General features: G+C 40.3%; 1 protein-coding gene across 1 annotated transcript; it reads left to right on the forward strand.

The window, feature by feature from the left end:
- The first annotated feature begins 1803 nt into the window (after positions 1 to 1803).
- LOC109477708 (ras-related protein Rab6-like) lies at positions 1804 to 21774 on the forward strand. The gene is made up of 7 exons (XM_019779054.1): positions 1804 to 1947; positions 2959 to 3033; positions 7837 to 7942; positions 8353 to 8464; positions 10084 to 10177; positions 10406 to 10475; positions 18101 to 21774. Exons 1-7 carry the CDS (start codon positions 1804 to 1806, stop codon positions 18166 to 18168), a joined length of 669 nt encoding a protein of 222 aa, XP_019634613.1. The 3' UTR covers positions 18169 to 21774.
- The last annotated feature ends 1299 nt before the right edge of the window (positions 21775 to 23073 follow it).

The raw sequence follows: 23073 nt of genomic DNA on the forward strand, positions 1-23073 counted from the left end.
AGCACTGCTGCTGTTAACAACAATGAACCAGGTCATTCGGAGCACATAACAGCCACTTTTACCACGCTATCTTCTTAAGCAGACATATCTTCTTTGCCAAGTGGGTAGTTATGGCTCATAAATTGTACTTCAAAGCAAGCCTTTAACATGTAAAGAACCTGGAGATAAGCCAGTGCCATCTCTTTGGAGGCAGGGCCACATGTGAAAGCTTACGGTGTCATTTTCCTGCTTGACTGCAATCTATTCCTATGGCGGCACCTGAAAGGGGGATATGTTCTTGCCATACATCCTTAAGGAAGCGGCCATATTTTCCCATCGTTTTCAGCTTTACACCTGATTTCATGTGAGCTTGATGCATGTAGTGTTTACTTGTGCCTCTATTACGGCTCAGCAGAGGTCATCTATGGTAGTTTATCTTTGGTGTAAACATCTGTCTATTTCTGATACCATCTTCAACAGCCCAGCCCTATGACCTTTCCGTAATGATTTGTATGCAGCGTCCGCAGCTATCTCTGCACAGGAGGGAAAATCCCAATTTACACAAGGTCATGTAGAAGGAATCTGATCATCTCACTCTGTAAGTGAAGCCTTTAAACCGCCATCATCCCTAAATGTGTCTCCCCCCTCGCTGCGATTAGGTGACACGTAGATTCGGAGCTTACTAATCCCCTTTGATAAGCTGTGTGGAAATGGTAAGATGATTGTCCCCGGGCCAATTGATGTGCTCAGCTCTGTGACACTGATGTTGGAAATGCTTAATCAGGATTACGCGCCAAAGCTGTATACACAGTGCCGGGTCACCAAGAGACGTGTTTCAGTCGCGGTGATTGGGGAAGGAATCTGGTTTGGCAGATTAACTTCGTCCTCGGCTGGATGTATCCTGGGGATTCTGTGTTCTCCAGTATCACATGCACCAGCAAGTCTGACTTTAGATATCAATAACTGCTGTTCACCCGTAATGGCTTAAAGTTTTATGTTTAACTGTTCTATATCATTAGACTACATTTCAAGATGATTCAAACTCTATTACTGGATATACCTGGATATCTTATTTTCTTCAACATGTAGGACTACATTGTAATTTGTAACATTTGCTCTTAGGTCTGTTATGATTATGCTCTTCCTACTGTAAATATTCTCATGAATACATCTACGATCTAGTATTTGTGGTCAACTTGTACACACCAAAAGCAGTTTACCAGTTGTATGAGGAAACAACCTGAAACCTTTATTATATTATTTTCTGCATCATGTATTTTTATCACCAACAAATTGTTGATCACTTTGGAAAGGCTGGATGCTACATGTAGTTACTTTGCTTTAGCTGAAAATTCAGACATGAATTTAGTCATGGATACATATTCCCAAACATTGCTATTTCTATCAGTCTGTGTAAATATCATGGTAGCAGTTTTTTTTCAGCAATAGCAAAAATCATACAGCTAATATTTGTGTAAGAATAGAAATTTTCTTGTGTAAGAAAGGAAAATTTCTTGTGTAAGAAAAGCAAATTTCCTGTCTTGTGTTTGTACTTGTGCCAACAGAACTTAAACAACTGTACAATAGTTGAACTGCAGAACCAAGCAGCTTGATTTATTCAAGCTTATCATCCTGGCATTATCTCCAAACCCAAGGCAGATGGGCCGCATTTGTTCCCATAAACGACACAAGCGTTGAATAATTCTCAACCCCCGGCTATGACTGAGGCAATGTCCATACTTCAACACTTTCCCTCTGGGCGTAATGATACCCGGTAATAAAACAGGTCGTATCGCTCCCGTGTCACACGGTCATCATCCACCGATGACGCCTACATTTCGCCAGTTGCTTCTCGCCCCTCGCGGCAAATGCGCCAACTCCCGATATGTAAAAATAGACCTGCGAGTCAACCCAATCTTTGTTGCAGATCTCCAAGAAGATATGGGGAAGTCTGGAGACACGGCCAGAGTACTAATATAACATGGCCTGGAGCTGGCAAACTTTAGAACTGATAAATTCTCCTCCCTGTAGTGTGGAACGGCATTCTTGTGAGAAGAAAGCTGTTGCTCCTTTTTTCACGGGTCAGCAAACCTTATGAAGGAAAGTCCTGCATTTTTAAAGCACCCTTGAGGGGATGGTCTCTTCAGGGTTATGACACTTCATATTTGTCATTCATATACAATGATATTGATCTAGGTGCACTTTCTTTTCCTCTTTTCTTTTCACTGCAGTATCAGTAACTTTAAGTTACATGACTATATTTTCACAAGACCTATGTTTCTACCTGTATAGGTACACAAACATATCATGCTTCTTTTACTTGCAAAGACACAAATGCAGGAATGTCATAACATAGAAACAAATCTAGCAGTGCAACAGTGTCTGTACAATCTTGTGGCATGATCAGACTTACATGTACATTGTACTCCTTTCCACTGGAGGCTTTGACTGTTGAGCGTTCAAATATTAGACCAATCACCGAACAAATTCCATAGGTAAAGGACAAGTTTTTTTCTAACCTTTTGTGTAATTGGTTGTCTTTTAAATCATACTTTTGCATTGTGCAATATATTCCAATCATAAGATCAAGGGTCACACTAATCAAATTTCTGTCGCTCAACAGTCACTCAGCAACTGCCATCTATTGGAAAGTAGGCCTTATGTAACAGGTACCATTTGTATGTATTTGTTGAAAATGTGACAGGACATTACATGTACATAGGTCAGCCCAGCAGCTGAAACTGGTGCAACTGTCCACAGAAATAGAGACAACGATGCAAACATTACATATTGTATATGGATCTGAAACTAAAATCCGTCAGGATCCTGTGACAGAGCAACTTTCTCCCCCCGTCACAGCAGGATTGGCAACTCTGTTGTCAGCACCTCTGGGCCGAGGAGCAGTAATTAAAACATCAGAATGATTTTCGATGGCTGCTATCATCGCCATCGATTCCTCAGACACCCCTCCACTGACAGCCCTCTCCTTTTCCTCCACAGGCAACCATCGGAATAGATTTTCTTTCAAAGACGATGTATTTGGAAGATCGAACGGTAAGTACCACGCACTTTGATTGGGCGGTTGACACATTTTGGTCGGAGGGACGTTAAGATTGCTCATTTGTCAGGCGACGGCGGACCGAGGAAACAATGCAGACTGTTGCAGAACAGACTGTGTCGGTGTAATTACGGGGTAACCTAGACACGACATTCCGGTGTAACAACATTCCGCCATTAGGCCACACCAATTTAATTTGTTGGTTCTCGGATTTTTTCAGAAAAAATATGAAGCAACAGGGCGAAAAAAAATAAAAATAAAAACAGGTCTAGGCATCCTATTATAGGCTTAAATGCTACGGAATGAGCCATGAAGTCAACACAAAAGGCTGGGTTAAAATTTAAACATTGAATTTTGAACTTTTAATCAAACCACTGCAATGATAGAATGGGAAAACTGTAACAACTAGGAAGAAAAGGACTTTCCTCAACTGTTGGGGGCAAAATATGAGCATTTTTGCAGTTGATTCAGGACCAGAATCAATTTTTTTTTTGTGCAAATCAGAAAAAAACGAAGAGGCGAATCCGAGAACCAACAAATTAAATTGGTGTGGCCTTAAAGGACAGCATCGTTTTCTGGCCATCAAGTCAATTACTCTTCAAACTGGCACTGATGGATGGACTGGAATGGTCCCATCAGTCAGGGGAGCTACAAGATGAATGTGCAGTTTACGTGCTTGAATGTGATTTTTTTTTAACACGGAAAATCAAAACTCAGTGTCAAGTGCATGTTTTACTGTTTACCTTTTCTTTGCATGTGCGTAATACAATGTAGGTGGTAAAAAAAACAAATGAAATAGTGCAAAGAAAGCCTTGAGAGCTCTAGAAACAGCTAGATGAATGTGTAGTTTACGTGCTTGAATGTGACTTTTTTTTAACACGGAAAATCAAAACTCAGTGTCAAGTGCATGTTCTACTGTTTACCTTTGGTTTGCATGTGCGTAATACAATGTAGCTGGTAAAAAAATGAAATAGTGCAAAGAAAGCCTTGAGAGCTCTAGAAACAGCTAGATGAATGTGTAGTTTACGTGCTTGAATGTGATTTTTTTTAAAAACGGAAAATCAAAACTCAGTGTCAAGTGCATGTTCTACTGTTTACCTTTTGTTTGCATGTGCATAATACAATGTAGGTGGTAAAAAAACAAATGAAAGAAATAGTGCAAAGAAAGCCTTGAGAGCTCTAGAAACAGCTACAAGATGAATGTGCAGTTTACGTGCTTGAATGTGATTTTTTTAAACACTGAAAATCAAAACTCAGTGTCAAGTGCATGTTCTACTGTTTACCTTTTGTTTGCATGTGCATAATACAATGTAGGTGGTAAAAAAAACAAATGAAATAGTGCACAGAAAGCCTTGAGAGCTCTAGAAACAGCTAGAAGATGATTTACGTGCTTTAATGTGATTTTTTTTAAACACTGAAAATCAAAACTCAGTGTCAAGTGCATGTTCTACTGTTTACATTTTGTTTGTTTAGGCATAATAGGTAATAAAAAACAAAATTGTGCAAAGAAAGCCTAGAAAGCTCTAGGCTTATACATGTATATTGACATCCCTCAAACTAATCTAAGTTGACACATGAGTAAACATATTAGATTAAACAATATTGATGTCTAGAATCCATAATTAGAAATCAAAGTAGTAAAGAATTAAATATATTCATTCCCTGTAAATCCCATTGTGTGTGTGTGTGTGTGTGTGGGTGGGCGGGTGCGTGTGTGTTGGATTAATTTTAAAGAAAAGAACAAACATTTAATTGAAATTGGAAACATTCAATCCAGGTTTCAACAATACAAGGTTACTACTTTCCATACACATCAAATTATTTTATCTAGTATCTACAATCTTCCACTTCCTGTCCTAACTCTTGCTTTAAATTCAGAAAAATTGGTGATGAAAGCCTTTACTCCCAAAGGTCCACAAACGAGTGACTGTGTTGGGATGGCCGCCACAGTAGCTTGTGATCTAGTAGGTGATTCGCCGACAGTACCGTGATTATAAATCAGCCCCCTGCACTGATCAAACATAAAAGCCTGCCGAGTAAATGTGAGCCTAATACTCCATCCCCTGACCTTAGTGGTCTCAAAACTCATACTACGTAATCATGCCACACTAAGAATAGCTATTTCATTTTGTGTGGGGAATTTACATCATGATTTTGGCAGAAATTACTTCGTTTGCAGTAAAAGTTGTGATCCCCGTGTTAGTTAAGGCCACTTAAGAGGCAAGAAAGTAGCAACGTCAAGATTTGTAGCTTATAAAACCATAAAGCCATAAAAAGCTGCAACTAGATTGGGTGGAGGGTTCAGGCCATTTTTACTGTTAATGTGTGAATTTATGAAAGTATAAGCAAACTGTCATTATATTTCAAAATAACAGTGAACCATGAGTGTGCTTTGGTGTAAAAATAAAAAAAGACATGGGAAAATGTCTTGAAATTCCAATTATGTTCCTTCTTGTCTTCTTTTCCAATCCAGAACATTAGCGCCATTAATACCTTGAAATGTACATGGATGTTTTATGAGTGAATGCACATTGTTTATAGTAGAGTTGGGAACCCTTGTCAATACAGGGTGTAAAGAATGTGTTGATTAGATTGAGTTTTATGTAGGAATTGCTCAGTAGAGCAATCCTTTATTTTGCTTTATTACTTGTATCTGTCTTCCTCATCAACTGAAGGATTAACGTGATGTATAGGTAACATTTAAGTGACTCTGTAGACAGATTAGTAGTTCACTAAAACATGTATAACTGGAGGCATTTATGATAATGTTATGCTTTAAGTTTATGTTGGAGATTTTGTTGGATTCTCTCTTCTGCTGAAACCAATAACTGATGCAAATTTTCTGTCATAACGCAAGGAGAAGGCTGATTTTAGACCCTTGAAATAATCATATATAAGAAAGCACCAATTTAATTTGTTGGTTCTCGGATTCGCCTCTTTATTTTTTTCTCATTTGCAAAAAAAATAAAGATTCTGGTTCTGAATCAACTCAAACATGCTCATTTTTTGAGCATGCTCAACAGTTGAGAAAAGTCCTTTTCTTCCTAGTTGTTACAGTTTTTCCATCTTATCAATGCAGTGGTTTGATTAAAAGTTCAAAATTCATTGTTTAAATATTAACCCAGCCTTTAGTGTTGACTTCATGGCTCCTATCGTAGCATTTGGGGCTATAGTAGGATGCCTAGACGTTTTTTTTCTTTTTCTGTCGCTTCATATTTCTTCTAAAAAAATTCAAAAACCAACAAATTAAATTGGTGTGGCCTAAAGATAATGTCAGAGTCCCTAATATCCTGAATGAAACCAATTAGATGTAGTTATCTAAGCAAGCAGTTACTAAAGCAACTGGATAGATTTTGAATTGTGTATAATTGTGTATATTGATCATAACACATTATATAATCTTCATCGATGGAACCAATTAGTGTTTTTTTTATCATAATACTGATGCGGTTCTTTACTCATATATCTGTTTTCCTCGTTAGCTTTGTGAATTAATGGTTTGATGTTAACTGGAGACATCCATCCACAAATACAACTCTTCAAAATTCTGGTGTGCATCCCAGCACCACTGGGTGCCATCTTAGTTAGTTTCCAGGGACTGCCACCGACTAGGAGTATAGCAGCCAGGTAAACTAACCGGGAATTGGCATCAAAACTGTAGCCTAGCTGGAAGTAAAGAAAAATTTCAGACAGAAGTTGATGTAACATTATGATAGAACAATGATGTGAAAGCTAGGCTCCATGCTGAGTCCTAGTGGTCATTCTCAATGAGTTTTTCTTGCTTTCCATTTTGAAATCTTCAAAATTCGGAATGGTAGAACATTAAACGATGGAAATTGAAAAGTAAAAAGAGAAGGTGTTGGTTTATGCTGGAGACGGGTCAAAAGGGCGTCAATTGTCAGCTCAACATGCAATTAGAGGCGTAAACGTGCTTAAAGAGAGCCTGTGAGTGGTGTGAAAGTTCCCAGTTTAGGTCAATTTAGGAGCCCTTTTCTGTTGGATATTTGATCCCGAAGGTTCCAATAATTCTATCAAACTAATCCATACATACAACTCTTCAAAATTCACTGAGAAAACTTTTCTCAAAGTCCTAGTGCTCATTCTCAAGTGTTTTAGTTTCTCCAAGTAAATGGTTAATGTACAGTATACTGGGGACATCTATCAAATGGCATACATACTTCAAAATTCAAAAACTTTTTGCTCCAAGTCGTTGTCCCCTCCATGTCTCTGTGTGACGTGTGTCGTTCACAGATCACCTACCGGGATAACACAGGGTTAAGGTCTATTTAACCCAGCCCCAGGCACGCCCCAAAGATCTTTGAAATCCCGGCATAAGCTATGGGAGTAAGTCTAGGTCAAGTATCCCGTCTTGCCGCAGCTCCGCGGGCTTGACCTTGGAGGGAAAGGTCGCCAGGATGAATGTGATCGTCAGCGGAACATCATGGAGGAATACTGAGTAGGGGGCAGAGATATCAAAAGAATAATTCATTTTCAGCATGCTACATGAATTTCGACCGGTGCAATATAGCCTAGCATAGTGCTGGCTTTGCATTTTTTGGGGGGTCGCGGGTTCAAACCCTGGCCAGGTCATACCAAAAACTGAGAACACTTCAAATATTTCATTTGATGAGCCTTACTTAGAAGTAAACTACATGTAAAATTACATGAAACTAAATCCAAGGTAAGACACACTTGTATATTGTAACATTACCTTCAAGTTGGTAAACCATAGTATAACAAGAAAGATAATGATTTTGAGATGCATTTTCATTTCTTGTACCTTTTTTCTCCCTCTTCAGGTCAGGCTTCAACTGTGGGACACAGCCGGGCAGGAGAGATTTAGGAGCCTCATCCCTTCCTACATCCGCGATTCTACAGTAGCAGTCGTTGTCTATGATATCACAAGTAAGATAGATCTACAATAGCAGTCGTTGTCTATGATATCACAAGTAAGACAGATCAACAGTAGCAGTCATTGTCTATCTACAGTAGTAGTCGTTGTCTATGATATCACAAGTAAGACAGACCTACAGTAGCAGTCATTGTCTATAATATCACATTCAAGGAAATATTTGTATGATTTGTGATCATTAGTATATGAACATGGTAAGGACTATAAATTTGCACAAAAGTATATGCAAGATGTAAAAGTATACAATATAGATAGTAGGCCTTCGCCTCCTGTTTGTTTGTAACACTTGTTTGTGACACCTGTTTGTGACACCTGTTTGTGACACCTGTTGTGACACACCTGTTTGTGACACCTATTTGTGACACCTATTTGTGACACCTGTTTGTGACTTGTCCCTCGGCAGATGCCAACTCCTTCCATCAGACATCAAAATGGATCGACGACGTTCGAACCGAGCGAGGAAGTGATGTCATCATCATGCTGGTTGGGAACAAGACAGATCTGTCAGACAAAAGGTGGGGAAACAGAAAAGTGCATTGGTCCATGTACTGGGTATTTGCAGGTTACTGCAGGTTAAATTGTAGCTGTGCAGGTGTATTTCAGATTTCTACCTGTACCTAACCTGTACTGGCCCATGTTTGGTTTGGTTTATTTAGATCAAGTAGTAGGTTTATATTACAAGTGTAGGTGTATGTGGATTTTTATTTGCTGCATTGACTGTTACTACCTACATTTATTAAGTATGAAAATGAAGACAGTGGTTTCTGAATAGTGCAGGTAAAATTTGTCTGGTGCAGGTAATTTTCAATGTTAACTGCACAGTTGCAGGTAGGCAGAAAAAAGTATTTTAAGCCCTGTTCAGGTTTGTGCAAGTAAAACTGGAGATGAGCAGCTGTTTCTGTTTGTTGCAGTTGGTTGTGTTTACTGTTCAACATCCCCATCATCTTCGCTACTTGCACTGAGGCTGGCTGTCAATGTCTTTCACATTCTCTTACCTGTTGCTGTCCGTTGCGGCCCCTCCTATCCTCCAACCCATCTACTGTATTTACTGTTACCACCTCTGAGATGCCCAATATGTAATGGTATCAGCACGTGTGCTGGTTTGCTGGATCAAGTCTAATCCCCGGTACATGTACATGTCGTATGTCTCACCCTGATTGATATGCTCTGGTTCAACAGTTTGGCACTTCCCAAAGTTTTCTTATTATTGCCTTAACCCCAGAAGAACTGTAAGGATTAGCTCCTTATTCCGCCGTACCCTTACGACGTCCGTCAGGTATTCTTAAGGAATTATTTCTGAGACGTAGGAACCTTTGTCAGGGCCTGGGAAATCATTTCGCCTTTAACGAGAGCCTTCTTGGCACGGGGTGGTCACAAATGTCAAACTGATGCCACACTTGTCAGAACCTCCTTTTTGAGGAGTTACGTTCAACCTTCAAATTTGCTTCTGGGTTGCGGTGGTGTTAACCCCCCAAGGAAAGCCTTCGTTGTTCCGAGAACTCTAGAAGAAAGACCGTGGTACATATTTTAGTCAGCAGGTTGTACATGTATGTCACTGGGGTGGATTTCTGTACTGCGCAGTCAAATTGCAGACAGGGTATTGTGATTGGGAAGTTATTGATATCAAACTTGCAGGAGATAGCAGTTCAACGCATTGTGAGCTTACCTACACCTACACTGTACGCAGAAAGATTTTTGAAACACAATATGTACCTGTCCTTGTTCCTTCATTTGCTGTAACTTGTATCTAACAGCCCTTTCAAAGAATCTAAATCCTACACAGAGAACTATACTTTCTTGGCAGAATTCTGTGCTTCCAGAGTGTTTTACTCTAAAAATGAATTATAGATGTTTCATAGAGTCTGACATTTCAGGCGCAGTGGCAAGCTTTTGTACCACGGTGGACTGTCATGCATGCCAAACTTGGGGAAATGCCAAAGTGATAAAATGGGGTCAGAAAAACCAGAAAAGTTGCACTTTTGGGCAGGATTAAAAAAGAAGACCTGTTCACATCTGTTGACAGGAGTCAGTGATTTAAGGAACTAAAAATTTGTCTCAATTGAAGCTGGTCAAAAAGTCAACCTTGCGGATGATAAAAATATTGAAATTTCTTTATATTTTTGTGGATGTGCAGGCAGGTGTCGCTGGAGGATGGGGAGCGCAAGGCAAAGGAACTGAATGTCATGTTCATCGAAACTAGTGCAAAAACAGGCTACAATGTAAAACAGGTAAGTCTCAAATACAGCACCATCCTAGATCTAACCAGTTCAGTATTCTTTGTAATCATATAGCTGCCCATAGGCAAATTTTGTCAGTTGTTTGTAAGATTGTAACAGAATAAATTTGAAGCTGCGATAAACAAGTTGTTGTAGAGAAGGGGGTATGTCTAGGTTTTAGACAACCCCTAACTTTTGATATGCTGACAACCCGATGTTTTTTTGTTTGTTTGCTTGTAGTTATTCCGCCGTGTTGCAGCTGCATTGCCAGGTATGGAGAGCTCACAAGACCAGAAGAACAAAGAAGACAGTATCCTTTCTTACCACTCTTACCTAGTTTGTGATTGAAGGTATTGCATGTGCATCTTTTTGTGTTTGTGTGTGTGCGCACATGTGTGTATGTTTCTCATACTAATCACATCATCAGGTTATATACTCAGCAGCTGATTGGGTATGAATAGTAATACAGTAATACTTTAATTTGCTAATGTCTGGCTTATAGTTTAATGGGTACATGTTTTCTGTTTGATTAGGATTTATGGTCATAAATGAAACACTATCAAGTTTTAATGTCTGTGATGTTGATGAGAATTTACAACTTAAAGTCAAAGTGTAGGTTAATTCAGTAATTCACAGATTTGTAAGGATATTATGATGCTGCGCAATGACAAATCTTACATTTCACATAGACACAACTTGCACATTTTTCATCTGTCCCTTACAGGAGACAGTAAATTGTGTTGTTAAATTCTTAAAAGATATATGTGGATGTTTCTGCGCTAGACTAAGTGGTTCATTTTATGGCATTTCCTTCTCTTGGGGGAGAATTCTGCGCTTTGTGGCAGTACAGAGCACATCGTTTTTATGGAAGGTTGTTGTTTTGTCACTCGTAAAGGGAGACCCGATGTTCTAATTGGCTATGTAGGGATTTGGGCCGGCCCAGTTCTGTACTGAACTGTTTATGTCGATGTTACAGCCTGTCCTCATTTCAGCAACGTTGTTGGGACACTGGCATACTTCCTAAATGGCAAGTGACGGAAAAGAAAAAAGGTAGCACATTATACCACAATCAGGGACAGAAAGGCAAAGCTAGGGAATGCCATTTATTATGAATTCAGGGCTAGATTCAGGATTGGTGACTGCTTGTAATAGCCTCACAGGAGATATGCTGACAGTCATGTTGCAAAGCATAAAGCACCAATATCAGTATTTGTGGCAGTTAAGCTTCTTTTGCCACAAGATGCCAAAAGAGTAAAAACTTCAATATATTTTCCTAGTCTTTCCCATACATGTGCAAAAAAAACAGTTACTCAAGCAATTGGATATGATTTTGGAAATGGTCAGATGTTTCAATTAGCATCCACTACCTTTTTTCAGTGACACTGGACTGGAGAGATTTCAAAATCAGCAAGTTTATAAACATAATCATGAACTATTGATTGAAATGCAAATGAAGTGAAGAAAATTTTCAAAAACGTTCAATGACGTTTCCCATACATGTTCCTTTACTTTATGTACATGTTTCAACTAGAATATATATACCAATACTAATTCTTAGTCATTCCAGTATGTATCCCTTCTGTTTATTTCAATTTATGAACAATTAAAGTTACTGGGTTGATAGTTTTTCCCCTCCCTCTCTAAATGTGCCACCACCCTGAGATGAGAATGGACTAGCCCTCATGCAGAGTGGATTTGTGAAAGACAGGTGCAAGTGGTGCATTAATGGCGGGGTCAGGGAACAGTCTAATCCTAGTGGTTAACGTGTAGATGTACAATCCCATCATCGTTTCACCCATCTTAAACATGCATGGAAAATAGATGCCTGGTGGATAACATAGATTATACCACTTCTCCTGCTGTCACTTTATCAAGGCCCTTTCATCTCAAAAGTTTGCTGGCGGATAGGTCAGCGAACGGCGGGGGTGTACGCTCGAGTTGGTTGCCAAGTTGTACAGGGATGGCAATTACGTATTCCCCGATGCACGCTTATCTGGCTGGCGATGCTCAATGTGGGTCGCGGGGTGGCTACCAAATAGAAAGTAATAACATATTGCGGCAGGGAGATTCCCAGCTGAGTTGAAGGCACATCGATGAAGAGGATCGAAGAAAGGAAGAAGAAAGTCATAGACTGTTGAGCATTGCAGCATTAGTGCACTGTAGATTCATTCATTTTCCAGGGGACTTTATTTTGTGGTAGAACTAGCCAATGAATGAATGTTTTATTATCATAATTAAATTTATACTTAAAATTAAAAGCTGTATCACAGCCATAGGTTGAATTTCATACTATATTTACAGAGGATACAACACTGACTTCTTAGATATTTACAAACTATACTGTTTGCACAAATTGAACATCTTGACCCTCTATCTTAAGGAGAATGAGAAAAGTGATTTAAAGGCACATAATTATTTTATAGTTATCAGATCGGCGTAGAAAGTGCAAAGAGTTCCAACAATCATGACGAAAGAAAAGTTGAAATCATGATGTCAACTCCATTATTGTTTGACACAAAAAAGTTGTTATTACAATGAATGGTTACTACTAATTTTAAACCTATTTGAACAGTACAGTAGCAGAAGTGCATGCAGCTAAAGTTATGACCATATTTGTTTTTGCCTTCGGGAAAATACGGGTACACTCCCTACGGTTTAGATACAAGTTCCAACCCAGTTCTCTGGAGACACTAATATTCCACTGTCACAGGTAATGACAGAACCTGCACATCAACAGTTGTGAGGAAAATGAAGCTGTCAGAAGTTTTTACCCCCAAGTCTTCTCAGCCCTTACCCCTCGCTGGGGCCTTAAATAAGTCTTGCGCAACTTGGGAAGAAGGAGTCATTCTTGGCACGTTTTGAATGTCATCCGACCGTGCTCCCGATGCATGGAAACGCCTATCAATTGATGTGATACCATGAAGCCATATTCCCTGAACACAGCATTATGAAACGATGATCGGGTTTCAGACGGATGGGTTGACATCCATAGATTTTCGGTGACCAATTTTATGGACAGCTCGGGCCTGGAAGCTTCAATTAGGTTACTGGATGCGTTGCAATATTATCTATAATGGCTGAATGGAGGCATAACAATGTCGTTTGCCAAGGGTTAGAAACAAAAGGTAACTTGGCAAAGCAAGAAAAGTTTCCTGGCAGTCAAGAGTATGCACAAATTAAATCTCTTTTTTTTTTTTTCACGATTCTTCAGAATATCAGGGTAAAGCAAGGTAGTGGAGTGACTGAGTGTGGGAGGGAGAGAGAAGGCATATAGTGCAGATCTAAAGTTTTAAAAAATATAATGTGGAAATGCAGCACTTGGAGTTTCTCAGAAACTCATATAACCATGGTATATAGACCTGGGCTTAAGTTGTTGCGTAGGTCATAGATCCACAGGTAATCCTTGCTTTGATGTGATGATAAACCCCTAATGGGGAGATCATAGATCCAACATGGATATTGTATCAGTGTATACTGGATCCATACTAATGACAATATCTTGATAACACGTATAACAAGGACTAACAACAGACATGGAGTAACTAAAGTCTTCAGATAAACTCGGTTAAAAGCAGAGTAAAAGCATAATATATATACTTAGCTTGTACCAGGGGTGTTTCTTACATACAGATCAGATATGTCCATACCAATACCATAGCCTCAGATAGAACATGTAACATCTAGAAATGGCTATGAAATGAAGTACTTTTTTCTGCATACCTGTACTGGTGCAGGTAACATTGAAAATTACGCAGACAAATTTTACCTGCGCCACTCAGAATTTAGGAAATATGGATCAGACTAAAAAAATGTTAAGAAACTGTTTCCATTATTTCTTTGTACATACACATGTACATGTAAAAATATACATCAGGTCAGTCAGTATATACTATATCCACTAGCAGCCTGATAATGTACATAACAGTATGAATAGCCATGATGTAGCAGAAAGACATAATACATGTAAGTCTTTGGTACACCCATGTCTTAAACAGACTCCACAGTTTTGTAGCTTGCAGTAGACTTCCATAAAGATATCCACTAGTCACAGCTAGCAGCTTCATAATGTGTAATACAAATGTACTATGTGACAATGAATAGCCACAAAATTGCTCATAACAGTATGTATACATACTATATATTTTTGATACCCTCATTTCTTAAAGCAGACCACAGTTTTGTAGCTTGCGGTACAAGTCCATGTAGAGAAGGTCAGACATCTGTGTGACTGTAAGTGGGACACTTCCCCCTCGGTGTGCAAATTGGTGCTGGGGTTCGCGCACCCTGGGCAATAATCATCCTTATTTCCTGCCAATCGGAATGAATTGTGCAGATTAAATTCCCCGGTTCATCCATCATCTCTGGGAACACTGTCATGTCGAGTGCTGTGCTCCAGGGCAGGGCTGCAAGCAACTTTCTACAGTCAATGTACTACCACAAGAACGATTACACTTCAGCTCAGCAATCACGTTAGATATTTATGTTGTTTTTTCTGTGCTTAGGATGTTGGAACCTTTCCTCTCACTTGTTTACATTTCGATGTCTATCAGACACCTTCCTCAGAGCTTCTGACTGGATTACTGCTTCTCGCCGCTACATGCAGCCAATGTAGGTGGCGCTTTTGCGATCAGAACACAATCCTAAAGCTGCCTAATTTTTTACTTCAATTTTTCTTAATCAGTTGTCACCATGTAACAAAACCCAAATACAAGCTTACATGTTTCATGTCATTCGGACTGAATAGGACTGGAATAGCCTCTCTTCTCCGTTAGGCAGAAACGTACAATATCAAATGCTTGAGACAAGCTGGACTCACCAAGAATGAGAACTAACTGGCCCAATAGGAGCAGGGGTTAAGAAGGCTGCTTGGGAACATGTCTAGTTATTTCTCAATATAAAAGTTTGCTTCTAGAAACCAGGACTTTTGTCAGGAGCGGTGGATGTCCATGCCATGTACATGTAATAGAAGGGGAAGCAGAGGTCATGGTTTAATCTGTACAGGTTTGCTTCTTGACCACTTGACCAGTGATCTCCCAAATTGTTGCTCTGTGTTGCCGATTACCCCGTCATTACGTTTTCATTCGGCAGCCCCGTGACGTGTAAGTAATTATGCTCGTTGGCGGAGATTGCCGTAGGAGGGCGGGGCTCGATGTCACGGATAATTTGTCACGGCGGAAGATGAAGGCTGGGACACGCGGGGGTCAGCGATTCGTTCCCGCTAAATTTAGCGGCGGCAGGTGTGTACAACATTCCGCTCGCTTTCCTCCCATCATCCTCCTCCCGAATGTCTTTATTACAGGGAGCCGGAGAGCTGCTCTGCCTTTTAATGTGCTACAGTGACCGGAAAATTAGTTTTCTCCGACATCAAGAGGCTTCATCTTTGCCAATCAATTTGGCCGGACAGGCGCTGTGCTTGGTTTGGCTCCTGACATTGTTTCTGTGAAATGGAATGGATCCTGCAGGTGCGGCATGAAGGATGAGCCATCGCTGCAGTTTTTATGACGGTGTGTAATTTTCGGGAAGGGGCACCTGCGCGACCCCTTGATTGGTGGCCTATCACCACGTTCCCCGAACAGTAATAAAGTTCTAATTGTGTGCGTCGAGGTACGTATTTGGCCTTTGGAAAAGTTCCCATAGAGTAACCTTCAAAGGAGCAGGAGGAGGAGGGAAAAGTTCATTCTTTTGCAGTGAGTTTGGGAGAAGTTTGCTGTCTGATGTTATGAACCGGTGAACTAGTGCCAACATTTACACAGGAAAGATATTGAAGTCCAATAGAAAACAAAATCATACTTGGCAAAGTTAGAAGAAGCACTTTTGATACTCAGTCCATTGCATTTTATCTGAGTGAATATTCTGGCTTTTTTAAATTTTCATTGCATTTTAATAAACAATAGGGCAACAAAACATGAAAGACAGAAGGACATATAAAAGAGAAATATATTTCATGCATCCAATTAATTCATAAACATGCACGAAAGAAAAGAAAGAAACTGAATGGAAATCATGTGCATGAATTCAACTGGTGCAAGAAAATATCCTGGCTTGTTTTGTCTTTCCGTGACCGGCCTTAGAATCATGTTGGATGCCTAGCGGAGTGTGTGCATGTTTTGAGAAAAGAAGTCAAAGAGTCCCATGGCACACTCAGATATCAATTCAGATTACTTTCTTTCTGTGAGCAAAATTCAATCAGCCAATTGAGAGTAATATTTGTCTGGCTGGGGGAAGAACAATGCCGGTGATACGGGCAGTCGAGGGACCAGATTGAGACAGGGAAGATGTCTGGGACGTGAGGAGGGCCAGAGTAACGTAGTTACTCTGTCCACGGCTGTGAAATCTAAACTGCAAGGCTTCTTAAATGCTAAATGCATGAATGATTGTTTAGGAATTAAATAAATGGAAACGTTTATACAAAGTTTGTCCTGGAGAATAATTCCTCTGCACCAAAATTCTACAAGTAGACCCCTTTCCAAATTCCACCGCAATTTTTAACCTGCTCTCGCAAGAGCAAACTGGCACAAGCATGGGTGATTTTATTACTATAAGACTATCAAGAAGATTATTGAAAGTAATATGAAAACATCAAGAAAATGCTTCTATAAGAGTGATAACTTTCAATCCATTGAGCAATACAAGCAAACACACAAGCAGACATGCCAAAAACAAAACCTCCATACACAAGGTGAAGAAAGACACATAAGGTGTGTCCAAGCTGGTGTGTTACGCCAAAAGGCGGTTATACCGGCTATTCAGATACAGATACAGAAAATGTTTGATCACCCTGATATTGCAAAGCTACGTTTCTGTGCCAAGCCTTGGCCATTTCTTTTTTTCTAAATGAAGAACAAGAAACAGAAAGTGACATTGATGTTGCTTTATGTAGAGACATGTGATCCCTTCATTTCACTGTCACAGACATCAGACATCTTGGTTGATTAGACTGGGGAATCAGAGGTGCATCTATCTAATAGATGCCTGATTGGCAGTGAACTGATAGTTTGTAACAATAATAAGTTGTATATCAATGGCATCATTGAAAAGATAGTGCATAACCTCTCACATCATGATCATGACCCTAATGGAAAAGGACAATGATTTAAGGATAACATCAGGATGGTTTTGTATGGTGAGTTGTTGCCAAGTGTATGCAATTTTTCATAATAACTTCTTAAGGTTGTTGCATTCATGACTGGTATGTTTGCAGTAATACTGATTGGTATGAATGTAGTAAATTTGATGTGACTGAAAAATGCCCACAAAAAGACTGTTGTCCCTGTCCTTGGTGCTGAAACACACCCACCATGGTGCCCATGTCCCATAAATAAACACATACTAACACTGATGCCCCTGTCCTTGTTGCTGATGCACATCCGTACAAATCCTTTTATCTCTGTCCCTGTAACACACCCACCGAAACACAGTTGTCCCTGTCCCTGGTGCCTAAACACACCCACAATAACTGATATCCCTGTCCTTGGTGCTGAAACACATCCAACTTAATGCAGATGCCCCTGTCCTTGGTACTGAAACACACCCACCCTTACTATTGTTTACCTGTCCCTGAAACACCCACACTAACACTGATATCCCTCTCCTTGGTGCTGAAACACACCCACCCTAATGCTATTGCCCCTGTCCTTGGTGCTGAAACACACCCACCCTAACACTTATATACCTGGGCCAGAAACACACCCACCCTAACTGAAATCTCACTGTCCCTGAAACCTAATGCAAATGTCTGACTGTTTTCCTTGGTTTTGATGATGTTCTCTATTGATTCACATGTATATTTTTATGTACATAATGTTTGGCTATTTGTACATGTGTAAGGCTGGTTCACATGATGTATATTCTTATGTATCTAATGTATAGTTATTTGCGTATATGTAAAACATGTTGCTGTGTTCCAGGAAGTTTTCCTTAACTTTTCCCCCTCAGTGATCGAAGTGAAGCTAAAGGACACACCGCAGGAGCCCCAGTCGCAGGAAGGAGGATGCGCTTGCTGAGCAACAGCTTCTCCTATTGGTCAATTCAATCCAACAATCAATCCTAAATGGTCAATTTAGACAAATGATGTCCAATCACAATTCAGAATGCAAATATGTCTGCTCTTGTGGGCTCAGTGTATTTTGAAGTGCTGAGATTCAATATGAAATTAAGAATTCCATGTTTTGGTAGAGAGTTTTATATATAAACAGCAAAGTCATAATTTTCATAGCATTTTAGTCATAGATATTGATATACTTGGGTTATTTTCTTGTGCTTAGTTCCAAGGCCCCTCCCTATCCCTTCAGCATTGCTTGATTAGGCATAATTAGGCTATTTTTCAAGTTGGGTTATTTAATCATGTACTTAAGACAAGGTTGTTTTTATTCTGATATGCAGTCCTTTCTTGTTCTTTTCTTGAAAACTTTTGTAAAGTTCTGATAATAATAATAATAATGCACTCCAAAAGGTGTGAAGTCTTGTGTATAACAGGGCTGTTCAATGAGTGGTTACGGTACACTTCTATAGTGGGGAGTATGTTTATGTGGATACTTCAGTACACAGTACTATGCAAAGCCATTTATGTTAACTAATAATATTTCAAACATGGTACTTCCTAACTTGCATTTTGTATTATGTTCCACCCTGTAGCAGAGTAGTAGACCAAAGGTTTTTTGAATAGAAGAAGAATTCACAGTGGGTAGCGTTTTTGAGGATAATTTATGTTGATAGAAGGTTAAGGGGGTCCTAATCACGGTTCTTGCAGTGATGGAAATTTTTGCTCAGCCTTTTTTGTTCTTGATGTTGTTGTTGTTAAAATGGAATACCCCTCCAGTGCAGCTGCCTGCTCCCCCTGAATTGAAAGTGGAATCTTCCAAATTATTACATCAGCTAGTGTAAAAGATCGTACCTACAATTGCGCTTGTTTGGATGTCAGCGTGAAAACACCCTTCGGATCGACAATGGAACAGGCCAGGTGTTTGGAAAGCTCATTTCACCACAGCTGTTCTCAGGATGCAACCACTGCATTGGAGGGGTCAGAAATGCTATCCAAATTCACACACTAATGCCCTTGAGGATAATTAATGTGAAGCTATGTATATCACCTTTTTCTGGCAGCAAAGCAAGGCTCTAGTTTTAGAACAAAAGTGTCCAGAAAGCTTAAGAGGGAGCAAGTGAAATTATGGCAGTTGTGTATAATATATTCAAGCCTGTGTGGAAAACAAAATGGTTGGAAGCTAGGGTCTGAATTCCATAATTCCAGTGGGCCCTGTCCAATGGGGCCCACGGCACCTTTTTGTACAGAAATAATGTAGTTGAATTGTAGGTATCCAATTCTCTCTCTAGTGACTTGTGTATCTATGGTGATGTAATCTGGTGGCATGGACGTGGCGAAGACTTGTGTACCGGAGCGGCGTGGGGACCCGTGGGCGTGGCGAATCCAACCATAGTACGTGCTGCCGTCGTAGCGTTCCAGATCCAGCTAGCCAGTCGGTGAGAATTGGGCTAGGACACGACAGAACTTCTTTGTTTCGCTGCAGTGTTTAAATGACAACAATATGGTGCACTTGTCTGGAGAAATAACTGTGGGACCTGTGCAGTGGGAAGACAGGGAGGGGCACTCAGCCAGGCCATGGCAACACTCGGCCTTTCGTTCTTAACAACTTCTGACTGTATCTGTCAAAAAGTAAGCTCTCTATATGGCAATTGTTGGCAAGTCATTCCATGCCTTCAAAGCCAACACTATTGAATTCAAATCTTTTCAAAAACAAGGAATGTTTTGGTGGGTCAGAAGTACATATTCTGTTCATTTAAAGCCTTCAAAATTTAATTTTCAGTTACAAAAAAAGCCATTCAAGGCTACAGTAACATGACAAATTGTCATTTTCAATCCTTTCACATTGCAACAATGGTTATAAAATGTAATTTTTTTTCACGTATTTTTGTTGGCACTTACAGCCGTGCAACATCCACAGTTTAAACTATTGCTTAGCTTCCAATATTCCAAAAGTGTGAGAGATGTCACTCTCTAAATGTGTTCCATGGCTGAGAGCTGATCTGTGTGAAAATTCATACCAGCCCCCTCCTTGTTTTTCCACAGGTAAGGTCCCACACATAAGCTGACCACAGTAATTCATGAAACAACAATGTGTTGACTCAAAAAATTCTAAGCTGTATAGTCATGTGTGTATTGTACAGAATTGAAGAACAAACAGTTGGTAGGGGGTGTGTATGGGGAGAGGCTGTGTATGGGGGAGCGTGGAGAATAAAGATTGGACAATGGCATCTGTTTCCAGCCACCAAAAGTCTCGCCGATTGTTTTTGTTTACTATGAAAGTCTCAAATGTGAGCCGAGGACACTTGAGTTGTCCGACATTTGATGTCAGTGATAGACTAGGCATGTGGTAAGAAACTCTACAATTGTATGGTATGTAGAATTATTAAACTATGTGAGGGATGCCACCAACATTGGCATGTTGAAATCTCAAGTTAAGACGGTTTGGGTCCCTTGAAACAGTTGCAATTTTCCCTGGTGTATATAACAGCTGTTGATGATGGCTGGGGGGTCTGGAAACAGTTGCTGGCCAGTTCTAACCAATGAGCTTTAGCGATGAAAATGTGCTGCAATGTGACGCTGTAAAATGAATGGTACAAGGAGTGACTTTTATGTTGATGTGAGCACGAAGTGGAATTTTCTTTTTCCCCCTCCCCAGCGAGACTGTTCATCTCCAGCTCTGTTTCATCTGTGAGTTCTGGTCTGGAAATTATGTGTATTTCCTTCAAAAAGGATCATATTTGAGATGAAAAGAAATATGGTGGTCAAGTCATCACACTATAAATGCATCAATTTTTACACTAAGGCCATTGCTCAATGCTGATTGGTCATTAGAGCCACACCCCATTTTTCATACCTGTTGGGCTCAAGCTCAACAGGTCATGTAAAACTGAAGTTCCAACTTGCTGGTTCCAATGGATTCATTTGACTTGTTAAAAAGTAACTTTCCTTTACAATTTGGTGGAAGAGAGCCTCCTAGCAGATCACACTGGAGTTGCAGGACTAAAAAGGAATGGTGGCGAACCAAATATCCTGAACTTCTGTTACAATGTAGGTGACTCAAAAATGGACTGTGTAGGATTTTGGACAAAGCAGGAAAAGGGCTGTACCGGAAACAATGGTTGGAAGGGGTGAGGGGAAAAATTGATATGGATAATGATACGTAATATCATTCATAAACTGCTTCCCGCCTTCCTCCAATGAACAAACACACAGAAATTCACAGGCAATGTCAATCAAAAGTGCTGCTGTGTGACCCAACATTGTGGATGCATGGCAACTGTACCAGAGACCAAATATGTAGCTAATGCTTATGTCGACTTCTCAGTTTGTTCAACAATGCCAATGTTGTAAAGCAAACTTTAAGCCACAACCTTAGCAGCAGCCGCAATGTTTACCGACCACACAGATCTACAGAGCTGGAAATGATGCTGGAACAGTTGCTGTGGGGAGGGGGGCACCCGACATTTGGCAGTTGACATGTGTAGCTGTAGGCTGGGTAGCTCAGTTTGCCATGTAGTGGTTATTCCGTATTCAATGCCCAATGGATCTAATAAATGGACCTGACGGACTCACGCAGTATCGCATCCATTTCTTGGAAAGAACTGTTTTATTATCTATATACAGCAGCATTCCCTGGAGTCAACATGCTGGTTCAGCTTGATCTGGTCCAAGTCCAGGTCCAAGTCAAGAGGATTAGGTCTTTGACTGAACCAGATTATACTTTTACAGTAAAAATAAGGTACTTTAGTAGTACCACACTGTACATGTACAGACATATCTTGGAGAGGGAAACACAAGCACAGGTCACTATGACTGCTACAAATTGTGTAAATGTAAGCCCATTTTGTGGACGTGTGTGCGTGTGCACAACCAAAGCTTTGTAAGCTAGTACAAAGATCACGACTGAGCTGAGGTGGCTAGGCCACATTTCCAGAATGCCAAAAGTGGTGCTAACTTGGTGTCCACAAGGAAGGAGAAAGAGGGGTGGACAAGTAATGACGTGGAGAAAAACAGTGGAAAGAGACCTTGCAGTAATGGGTTGCGATGGGAGGGGGCACAATGAGCAGCACAAGATAGATTAGTCTGAAGTAACTGGAAGGCAATGGTGGCCCACCTCAGCAGTAGCTGACATGCGGTGAAGATGACAATGCCGTGTAATGACCTGTCAGCTGTGAACAAGACTTGGGTCCACTTGGCTTGTTTCCGAGATTCATGTCCCAACCTCAAGATCAGCACCGCACCTCTACTGCACCCTTCCCAGTGAAATGGTTATAATCAATCTCAACTTCTGTCCTGACATACAATCTTCACTCTGAACTCATTTTTAAGTGCCGAAACCATAATGATAGATTTTCTGCTATAAAGTCAATGGTGTACTTGGCTTCTGCCGCTGGAATGAAACGTTTCAAATTACATTGAACCGGTGTCCCGACACTCGCGACCTTTACTCCCACATCATTCCAACAATCCGGAACCTTTTTGACATCGCATCACGGAATCTTCCATGGTTACCATGGAGATGTCAGGCGGTTTACCGGTGACGGAGTGGGGGGATTATTGGGAAATACGCCCTCGCTGCGCGCCAGTATCAGATGACCTGACCTTTGACCTGTTCTAGTTTTGATGGTGACCTCCAAGCCGCTGTTGGGAAATGTGACCTTTACTGTAATAACTCAGGATTTGGCCGTTAAAAATCCTACAAGAGCTCTTCCATTTTAGACTTTTACAAGTTGACCTGTTTTCTATAATGGCTCATTCCATGAAAGAAGGATTGACCAAGGTGTCAGTTTTGATATGGATTCCACCGTAATTTGCCCCCTTCCTCCATTAATATTTCACAATTTCATGGGTGGGAGGGGGGTATTCA

This window comes from Branchiostoma belcheri, unplaced genomic scaffold (genome assembly GCF_001625305.1).
Source record: "Branchiostoma belcheri isolate BF01 breed outbred unplaced genomic scaffold, Haploidv18h27 scaffold41, whole genome shotgun sequence".
NCBI lineage: Eukaryota > Metazoa > Chordata > Leptocardii > Amphioxiformes > Branchiostomatidae > Branchiostoma > Branchiostoma belcheri.

Excerpts from the sequence above, each read along its gene's own strand:
- LOC109477708 (XM_019779054.1), top strand. The coding sequence starts at position 1,804 with ATGACGCCTACATTTCGCCAGTTGCTTCTCGCCCCTCGCGGCAAATGC. Across the intron at positions 8,465-10,083 it reads ACAGATCTGTCAGACAAAAG|GCAGGTGTCGCTGGAGGATG; the intron begins GTGGGGAAACAG and ends GTGGATGTGCAG. Across the intron at positions 10,178-10,405 it reads CAGGCTACAATGTAAAACAG|TTATTCCGCCGTGTTGCAGC; the intron begins GTAAGTCTCAAA and ends GTTTGCTTGTAG.